At 33.4% G+C, this 10,860-nt stretch overlaps 1 protein-coding gene across 1 annotated transcript in view; it reads right to left on the reverse strand.

Annotated features, from left to right (window-relative positions):
- The window catches only part of LOC131164419 (MADS-box protein SOC1-like), a 105,969-nt gene extending 96,484 nt beyond the window's left edge, over window positions 1-9,485 (reverse strand). The window contains exons 1-2 of the mRNA XM_058121595.1: window positions 9,124-9,485; window positions 8,741-8,937 (exon numbers count right to left, since the gene is read on the reverse strand). Of these exons, the coding sequence (XP_057977578.1) occupies window positions 8,741-8,922 (182 nt within the window). The 5' untranslated portion in view covers window positions 8,923-8,937; window positions 9,124-9,485. The remainder of the gene's footprint in view (window positions 1-8,740; window positions 8,938-9,123) is intronic.
- Window positions 9,486-10,860: the final 1,375 nt, after the last annotated feature.

Here is a 10,860-nt window from a genome sequence, read left to right on the forward strand (position 1 = left end):
TTATCTACTGCTCAATGCCCAAGAACGGATGATGTCATTCATGACATGTCAAAGGTCCCCTATGCTAGTGCATTGAGGTGTTTGATGTATCCTATGGTTAGTACAAGACCAGGTCTAGCATAAGATGTCAGTGTGAGTACTTCAAACTATGGCATTATGTTCAGCAGACAACAGAGTGATCTGTACATTATGGGATTTGTGGATGCAGACTATGCAGGAAACTTGGATGATAGAAGGTCTACAACAGTGTATATGTTTATTGTGAGAAGACCTATTTGTTTGAAATTCAGGGCACAGTCTCTGATTGCACTATCTACAACTGAGTCGAGGTATATGGCAATAGCCGATGTGGCCATGGACAAGTTCAGGCATTGCTTGGACTTGATTAACGTCGCCGGGTGCTAGATGGGAGGCGTCCTAATCTACTGTCTTAGGTGGAGCTATGGATTATGCTTCCATATTTATCATAAGGAGTGAATATTCGCCAAGGTGGAGATCGTTGGAGCATGTGACATATATTGACTGGAATACATGCTCAAGGGAAGCAAGGTGAAGCGAGAACAAGGAAGCTGAGTTGTAGGAAGAAATCATGTACAGTTAGGTTGACAGTTTCGTCGAAGGTTTGTTCTCAGGAGATAACCGTCAAAGGTGTCCCAGAAATCGTCAACGATTTCAATCTGCATCCTTCATCCTCAGCATTAAACCGTTGACTGTTTACTAAAATCACCAACAATCCTGTTTGGCGCTGTTTATAGGATTTGAATCACGAAGATCAGCAGATTGGGGATTTCAGAGGATTTTCCTTTAGGGGTTACTACAGAAGTGTTTTAGATACATTCTAAGTCTTCTGTACGCATAGGGTTAATATATAAACAATATTTGTAACCCGTGATTGTAGCTTTTGATATGCGATAGTGAAAATCAGCCATCTGCTCCCGTGGACGTAGGCTAATTGCCAAACCACGTTAATTCTTGTGTCGTGTATTTTTATTGCTTTCTTTTATTCTCTTCGCAATTGATTGTTTACGTATTGTTCATCATTGGTTGTTGCATTGCACGTTCAACAGCCAACCAATCTTGAAGTACTGTCGACCACCTCCATATGGTCGACCGACCTCTAGGGCATAGTCGACCGTTTAGTCTAAAGGCTATTTAACAACCCTTTTCTCTATATTTTTCTTAAGTCTTTTGAGTCATTAATTGGTCAAAACACTCACCTGAGTGTATGGTCGAGTCTTGTTGCTATTGATTTGATATGGTCTAATGGTTTTCTCCATAAAAGACCAAAAAATATCATTTTTCAAGTGTTTTCATGAAAATTAAATTTTAGAATGAATTTCCATAATGTGGCTTTTGGGTTTTCCAGTAGTCTTCTAATTCATTTTCCAAGAGATTTCAAAGTAGGTATGTGATTCTCCCACCCAAATATGAATTTTCAAGTTAATTTAAAAAATATAATATTTTTCAAAACAATCACCAATGAAGAGGCCTAAGGATTGATGGAAAGATATTTATTTATTTTTTTTAAATTTAACAAACTTCAAGGCTCTAATTTTGTAGAGAGTTTTCTAAAAAATCAATGTTTTAAACTAAAACATAGATTTTTCATTTCAAGGTTTCAAGTGTTTTTACTTCAAAATGTTCACCAAAATGTTTTGGTGGACTATAAATGACTCAATTCCTCTTGTGAGAATATGTAAGCAATCTATTTTATAGATTCAATCAACAATTCTTTCTTTTTTCTTTTGTCTTTCTTATTTAGCATTTTTAGTGTTTTTTTGGTTTTTCAATAATTTGGAAAGATATTTCAGTAGTAAGGTCTCAATAAGGTTAAGTTCTCTGCATAGACCTTATGATAGCTTTTTCGAAGGAGTTTCAAGTTAATAACATTTTCTGGAATAAAAATAAAAAGGGGAGGCTATCTATTGCAAGCGATCGACTGCTCTTTAGGGAACAATTGACCGGCCTTGCCCAAGAGCCAAATAGGTCAACCGGCCTCTACAGGGTGGTCGACTGATCCTTATTGTCTTCATATTTTCATCAATTTTTGCACATGCTATTTCAAAAAATTAATATTTCTTAAGGGACACACACACACAAACACATGGCAAGAATGGTAACCATTCATACAATGAGTGTTTCAAGGTGTTTTCCTTTATTTTTTCTTTTCATAAACTAAAATAAAGTGGCAACCTCGTTTTCTAAAATAAAAAGGAAGAGATAACCAATGGTTTGGTTGTCTAAACTTATTTTTCCGAATAGTCACCAAAGTAGTTGGCAACAAAACAAGGTATCCGAGTCCAGCGTCGACAAGGCTAAAGTAACAATCATATATCGTGCTAGGTCTTCAGCATTAATGGTATTAGGTTTAGTATAATGTAAATAGAGTCGGGGATAGAATTATAAAAATCAAGATGATATTAGGCCAAGAGATAATAAATATCATTAGTACTTATGCTCCTCAAGTAGGCTTACTAGAAAATCTTAAGAGATAATTTTGGGAAGATATGGACAAGGCATACCAGGGACTGAGAAAATATTTATAGGAGGTGATATGAATGGACACGTTGGAAATGATAATAAAAGTTATGAGATGATATATAGAGGATATGGAAATGGAGACAAAAATGAGTCTGAGGAGATGATCTTAAACTTCTCTATGACATCTGATTTTAGTATAATGAATACTTGTTTTAAGAAGAGAGAAGAACACTTAATAACCTTTAAAAGTGGACAAAATATAAGTCAAATAGATTTTTTTTTTTTTTTTTTTTAACTAGTGGTAGATCATTTTATCATACAAGGATTGTAAAGTTATTTCAGGTGAAAGCCTAACCACACAACATAGAGTCTTAGTATTAGATATATGTATCAAAAAATGGAAGAAAAATAATAAAATAAACCAGTGTAAGAGAACTAGGTGGTCGGGCCTAAAGGGAGAAAATATAATAAAACTTAAAGATAAAATAATCAAAGATGGGGAATGGACTATAGAGGATGGAATAGATACAAATACTCTTTAGAGTAGATTAGCTAGCTCTAGTAAAAAGATAACAAAAGATATTCTAAGTGAATCAAGAGGAAGATTCTCGAATAACAAAGAAAGTTGGTGGTGGGATAAAGATGTCCAAAAAGTCATAAAGACAAAAAGAATTTGGTATAAAACATGGCAAAAATGTAGAAACATGGATAATTTTGAAAAGTATAAGGAGACAAGAAAAGATGCAAAAAAGGCCATTAGTGAAGCCAAATATAGATCATTTAATAGTTTGTATAATAGATTAGATACAAAAGAAGGGGAAAGAGATATATTTAAACTTGCTAAAGCTATAGAAAGGAAGAGTATGGACTTAGGAAATGTAAAATGTATAAAAAGTGAGGATGATATTGTCTTGGTTAAGGACGATGACATTAAAGAAAGATGACGAAGTTACTTTAGTAAGTTGTTTAATAAAAACCAAATAGGAGGCTTAAACCTAGATTTGACAAATGAGGAAAAGACTAAAAATATGAGATTTATTCACAAAATTAAAGTTAACGAATTAAGTTTGCACTAAAAAATATGAAAAATGGGAAAGCTATAGGACCGAATAACATCCCAATTGAAGTTTGGAAATGGTTAGGTGATAACGGAATTATATGGTTAACTAATTTATTTCATACAATTATAAAAATTAAGAAAATGTCAGATAAAATGAGGAAAAGTACTTTAATACCTATATACAAAAATAAAGGAGATATTCAAAATTGTAATAACTATCGTGGAATTAAACTTATGAGTCATACAATGAAACTAAAGGAAATGGTAGTTGAACTAAGATTAAGGTTGAAACAAAAGGTCTCAGAAAATCAATTTGGTTTTATGTCTGGGCGATCTACCATAAAACTATATCTTTTAAGAAGATTAATGAAAAATTTTAGGGAAAAGAAGTGGGACTTTCATAAGATATTTATTGACCTAGAGAAAGCATATGATATGATACCTAAGGAAGTTCTATAGTGGGTATTAGAAAAAAAAAAAAAAAAGGTATATGTAGTAGGTATACTGATGTCATTAAGGATATGTACAATGGAGTAATGACAAGTGTAAGGACCATAAATTGTGAAACTAGAGATTTTCTAATCAACATAGGTCTACATCAAGTTAGGATCTACTTTGAGCCCTTATCTTTTGTTTCACTGATGGACCAATTAACTAAGAGTATTCAAAATAAGGTTCCCTGGTGTATGTTATTTGCAAATAATATTATATTAATTGATAAAACTTAGGGCGAAGTAGAAGTTAAGTTAGAATTATGGAGAAAATGAAGCTTTAGAATCTCGAGGCTTTAGGATAAATAGAAATAAGACAGTATATATGAAATGTAATTTCAGTAATAGTAGGAGGTATTAGAGACAAAGTTAAAATTGATGATGAAGAAATAAATATCACCTACATATTTCGATACCTCGGACTATTATGCAAGCTGAAGGAGAAATTGAAGTTGATAAATGCATAAAGTTAAAGCAAGTTGGGTAAAATGGAGAAGTGCTTAAAGTGTGCTTTGTGATTGTAGAATACCCTTAAAATTAAAAGAGAAATTTTATAAGATGGCTAAGACCAGCTATGCTACAGGGATCAGAATGTTAGGCGACGAAAAAACATAATCTCCAAAAATTAAAAGTTGTCGATATGAGAACGCTTAAATGGATGAGTGGTATAAAACTAAAAAATAAATTAAGGAATGAACATATTCACGGTAAGTTAGGTGTAACTGCTGTAGAAGATAAGATAAGGGAGGGACGACTCAGATGGTATGGACACTTGCAATGTAGGCCACATAGTACGCCAGTAAGGAAGAGTGAGTTAGTTATTGTTGGGGGCAGTAGAAGGGGTAGGGATAGACCTAAAATAACATGGAAGGAGAGAATAAGGATTTAATAGCCTTGATTCTATCAAAAGAAATGGTCAATGACCTCATAAATTGGCGAAAAAGAATTCATATAACTAACCCCACCTAATGGAACTTAAGGGTTGGTTTTGTTGTTGTTGTTGTTGCTGTATTGGTTGATTATTTAAAACATTATGGCTCCTTTCCTAAGTATACTTCTAACTTGTATCATAATTATCTTATTTCTGTTGGCTCACCATTTCTTATAAACAAACTATTTAACATAATTGCATCAAAGCCTTGTTTTCTATCGGAAGGGCATCTATTAGAGCCTAATTTGATCCAAAAGCACATCTACCAGACCCAGTTTAATCCTAGAAGCAAAAGTATAAAGGCCTAGTTATCCTAGAAGAGAAATTATTGGAGCTAGTTTAATCATGAAAGAGCACACATCTATCAAAGCTAATTCTACCCTAAGAATGAAAATCTCCACTATTAGGAAACTACTCTTCTATATGAAGTTGTTTTCTCAAAATTTTAAAATGAAGAAAAAACCTATTGAGAGGATTAGCTACATTGTATGTAAGAAATTCTTTAAGTGTAAGAAAAACAACACCTTTGTGTTAGGATTGTGGAAGTCCTCATGGGCAACCTTGATATACATTGGTGAACACCAACTTAACCCACAAGTCTAAGTCATTAAGTCTTGGGCCCAACCATGTATATAAGCACTTACCATTCACTAATTTTTTTCAACGTGGGGCAAATGCATAAGTGGAGTTTTCAACAATATTTCCCTAAATTATGATTCCAACTACTCTTCCTTGAACGAAAGTCATTCTTAATCACTCAATGTCAGACAACCAACTAGGAGAATTAGTACTCAACCATCAGAAAGGGTACAAAACCATGAGAGTCCACTCATCTACAAGATTAGCATCCATAGTATCCACCACTGCTCTTCTATGGGGTCTATATCTATAGGAACACGTGTACGAACACTCGAGTCAAATTCGAATAGTCGGCCAAAGTCTTCATGGGTGCATGGGCTTGATATACATGGGTAAGTACCAACTTGACCCAAAAGGTTAAGCCATTAGATCTTGAGCCCAACTATATATAGAAGTACCCATCATCCACTTAATTTTTTCAATGTAAGACAAACACACAAGTGGAATTCTTAGCACTTCGAAGGGAGAGACTCCAAACAATGGAGAATATGAGAAAACATCTTTGAAGATAAGGAAAAGGATTATTGCCTTGTTAGTGATGTTAGCAATAGTTTGAAAAAGTGACTTTGACTCATATGAGTGAGAATCTTGAGTAATTAGTTAAAGTGACAATATCATTTAAAGTGGTTATCAAGAGCTGTTCAATAAACTGAACTTATCATTGGTAGTTTATTCATGAGAAATGAATGGACATGATCTATGTTTGAGCTTTCTAGCTAGCTCATACTGGTTTTGATGATGGAAAAATCTAATTGATGTCAAGATTATAGATGTGAACTATAAAACAATTAAATATATGAACATTTGATTTTAAAAGTTGAGGGTTACTTATGAAAGAGTTGAGATAGAAAGTCATGACAAATTCGTACAAGAGTAAAATGAATTAAAGAACAATCGGGGAAAATAAAGAATCCACTATAAGCAATCTAGAAGTCATCAAACGATAACAAAGAGTCTCCCCAAAGGCAAGTATCAACCATCAAAATATTTTTCCTTCAATCCATGTACACCATATGATACATGATTTGGACAAAAAGATATATAGAGACTCCAAGGCTGAAAACACAAAATTAAGTTAAAAAAGGACTGTTTATATTGTTTTAGATAATACTCATGCACATTAATGTATGCATGCAAGTAAGGTGTATATACATGTGCTTAGGGTAATGTGAAAAGTATTTATAAGACGCATGAATGGTGTGCATGAGAATTAAAGAAATTAAATATTGGAACGAGACAATTCATGTGCCAAAAGATCCCTTACAAATATGTATGTAAATTGTGTGAGGTAGAGAGTGAGGTTTCAAAGTAAGTGTTTGATTAATTGAATAAGTGATCAAGGAATTGGAAGGGACTCCTCTCTCAAGCATATGTTCCCGTGCATATATATTTTGTGTACAACAAAGTGTTTTGTTCACATTCCATCTATTCTAGCAAAATGGTATCAAAGTTTAAAAGCTATAACAAATATTATTTCAACCTATGTATAATAGTTTAGTCATATTATTCCCATGTAAAAATCTAAGAACTATTCATAATCTTGAAAGTGAGATTGATAGGGATTTCTTTTTTGTTCACTTGTTATTAACTTGTTTTTAAATGAGACAAACAAGTTTTTGTAAACTATATTTTTGTACATAATAGTAATTTTACTTTCACTTTTTTTCATTCACTGAGTACACACACTACTGGTAACTACTACACTAACACAAAATAACATATACTTTTGGTAACTATATAGGCAATGTCATGTTTAGCCTTATGTATCTAGCTATCAATATCCAATAACCCACAGGTGCACAAGGAGAAACTTTACTATGAATTTTATGAAAAGCAATTATGAAATATACAATCTTAGGCAAGAGGGTGATTTTGGACTATGCAAATTGTATTGCATAATTACATACTATATATAAGAAATCTTGAAAAGAGAATTAGCATGAGCCACTACTCTTAACCAAGTTATGTTTGGTCCACAAAATACTTATTCTTAAAAATAGTATAATTATAATAGAAAATTTAATAGTTTATTTTAAAAGTATTACCATAATAAAGCAAATGACAATATGGGATTTTTATGAATCCATAAGAAAATAAGGAATAATTATATGAACTCTTATTGTATTTCATATTGGATGAAATAATAGGGAATAGAAAAGAAATAAATGTTATCTATATTCTCAAATTTTTCATTGTAATTCACATTATTCCTAAATAAAATAATTACATCTGAAACTAAACATGAGCTTAAACAATTACTTGGGAGTAGTTGAGTATTCAATTCGCCTTTATGTGTCGTGACGATTAATTATATGGCATAAATTATATAACAATCTATATATTGGGGAGATTGTTTTAAATATTTGGCTTATAAGAACAAACATAAATCAGATCCAGAACACAAAGAATATTAAGAACTCACTGAAAGGTCTATATATACATACACTAATTAAACAAAGGATTAATATTAAATCCTCCTTTTTTTGTTTTAATTTATGTGTGTGTTTTTCTTTTGTTTCTTATTTCTTGTTTTACTTCCAGCTTGGGACAGTACGAGTCCGTACGTACTATCACTGATCTCAAAAACTGCTTTGCTGCAAGATATGAATAAGAACTTCTTTAGCTTGCAGATTTGTTTCCCCAAGCTTGCTACGGCTTAGTTTATCACCTGCTGGCTAGTACTTGAAGATCTGCTGAACTTATATTGATTTTAAAAGATTTGATCCCTGAATATTGCTAATAAGTGCTCGCTCGCTTGCTCACTCTCTTTAAAAGCTTAAGCGTTATGTCACTAGCTTGCAGCAACAAAGCCATGAGCAAATTTTGATCTGATCATTAAATTAATCTAAAAAAAGGATAAATAAATAAATATATCTATAAACCCCATCATGCTTAATGCTCCTCTAAAATTTCTTTTTTAGTGGAAATTAAGGAGGTTTTGAATTTAAGATTGGTTGTTGCAGAAGAAAATTAATTAACTAAATGGAAGACAGCAAAAATAAAATAAGAGAATTACATATTGTGATGGAAGAAAGAAAGATCTGATGAATGAAACGATGGTATGGATGATGAAGAAGATGAGAAGCATATATAGATAGGAATTAATTAATTAGTTAAAGAAGGTATATGTATAAGTACCTGGAACTTGGGAACTGGAAGAGCTTTCCTCTTGGAGAGAAGATGATGAGTGCAACTTCCACATCGCACAGAACTGATAGCTCAAAGGCCTTCTTCAGCAGCCCAGTCCTCCTCTTTGAAAATGTCACTTGCCTGCTCGTCGCATTCTCTATTCGCTTCATCTGCGTCTTCCCCCTCACCATTCTGCCTCACTCCCTCTGCAACAAAATCAATTCATTCACCCATTCTTAATTATAGCACGAACCCAGATTAAAAAAAAAAAACATAATATAAATATTTTTGTTTGTCAGCAAAACAAAACAAAAAAAAAAGGGCAAGTTTAGTTTAGCTCGCCTTGCTGAAAAGGTTTCCAAATATAGAAAGGAGATGAGAGAAAATCTCACCAAAAGAGGAAATGCCCAGAAAGGTCTAGTTTGCTGTGATCGATCTGTGCAGAAGAGAGCTAGCACACAACGGGAATTTTGAAAAATTTCAGAAACCCTAAAAAATTCCCCAGGTGCAAATGCTGAAAATAGGGGCAGAAGATTGACTTGCTACAGTTTTCTTTTCTTTTCTTTTCTTTTCTTTTCTTTTCTTTCCTTCAACTTTAATTTCTGCCCTTAAAAAAAAACAAAGCCACACAGTAACCTCATCTCTTTCTTTTTTGGGTAAACTCAGAGAAAATCCGACACCCGGAAAAGGAAAAAAGGAGAATAAATGCAACAGGCAAAAGTTAAAAGAAAGAAGACATGGAAATCAGTTGTTCGGGGCAGGAAAGTTCGGTGCAACTCGGTTCGGGTGACGAAACGTGGCAAGAGAACTGAAAACATGGAGTTCCGGTATCCCTGGGTCTGACAAACGCGTATGGGGTGAGGGGGAGAAAGCATTCTTTGTCGGTTGCCAGTTTCGGCGCAGGCAGCCTCGACCCCAGTTGCACCTAGATTTGGAGCGCGCGGCGGTAACCGCCGGACGGGCTTCAGTTGATTTTTAATTGAAGAAATTAGGGGGAAATTTTTCGGTCCGTACGAGGGTTGGATGAGGCGTCAACGTCAGTCGTACGATGATGAAGCATGTCAGCCAATTGCGTGGTGCCAGCGCATCGCCTGGGACGATCATGATCGGACCGGGTCACGTGGCTACTGTTGTGCCTGTCAGAGACTTCCTCCTCTTATTGGTTGGACATGATGCGTTTCCGACCTGGCGCACGTTTACTGGCAGACCCTCCCTCTGACGAGTCTTTCCACTTTCGGACACTAATTTTTCTCTTCTTCGTAGAGACGAGACTTTTTTGTTATGCGGAGGCAGTTTTAATGGGTGATGGTGCGGCACTCATCGACCACGCTGAAGTGGACAAAGGCCCACCGAATTTTCATGCTTTATTTTTAAAAAAGAAAAAAATGAAAGTTATTATTAATAATTTAAATTTAAAAATAGTGTTTCAATGAGTAAATTTAAATAATTTTAATATTTTAAATGAAATAAAAAATGTAGTCGGCTAATTCAAAACTACTGTTACTGTCGCAACATCCCGGAGACAAGTCTGGAATGGCGAAAAATAATAATATTAAAAATTTGATAGAGTTGCCATTAACCTGTTATTTACTTACATGCGATTAGATCAAATAATTATTACTCATTAATTTGTATGTACACTAATCCTAAGTTAAGGAACTAGTAGTCTGAATCTACTTTTAACATAATTGGGATCGAGAGTTCAGTTATGTGAGGGGAAGATACTAGCAACCTCTACATACCCGTTATACGAACGGTACTTAATTAATTATGAATTATCCCTAAATTGAAGTTAATGGCCTTTAATTAACCTCATTTGAAATAAACAATTAAGTAAATAAATAAACAAACAAAAAAATTAATAAATAACTAAAATTTAAAAGGAAAATAAAAATCAAAGTGCAATTATAAAAGTCTAATAAGACCTCCAAACGAGAGGATCTTGTTAAATAAACTCTCATCATAGCCAATACAGGTAAGGTATAAAATACATTTTTAACCTTTTTAAAACTATTAGGACGCACACACACAAAAATAAAGTAAAATCATCAAATTTTAACAAAAAGAATCTTTAAAAATGTTTCCATATTTTTTTTCAAAATTTTGTATAAATTTTTCAACATTTTTCT

Source organism: Malania oleifera, chromosome 9 (assembly GCF_029873635.1).
Source record: "Malania oleifera isolate guangnan ecotype guangnan chromosome 9, ASM2987363v1, whole genome shotgun sequence".
Taxonomy (NCBI): Eukaryota; Viridiplantae; Streptophyta; class Magnoliopsida; order Santalales; family Ximeniaceae; genus Malania; species Malania oleifera.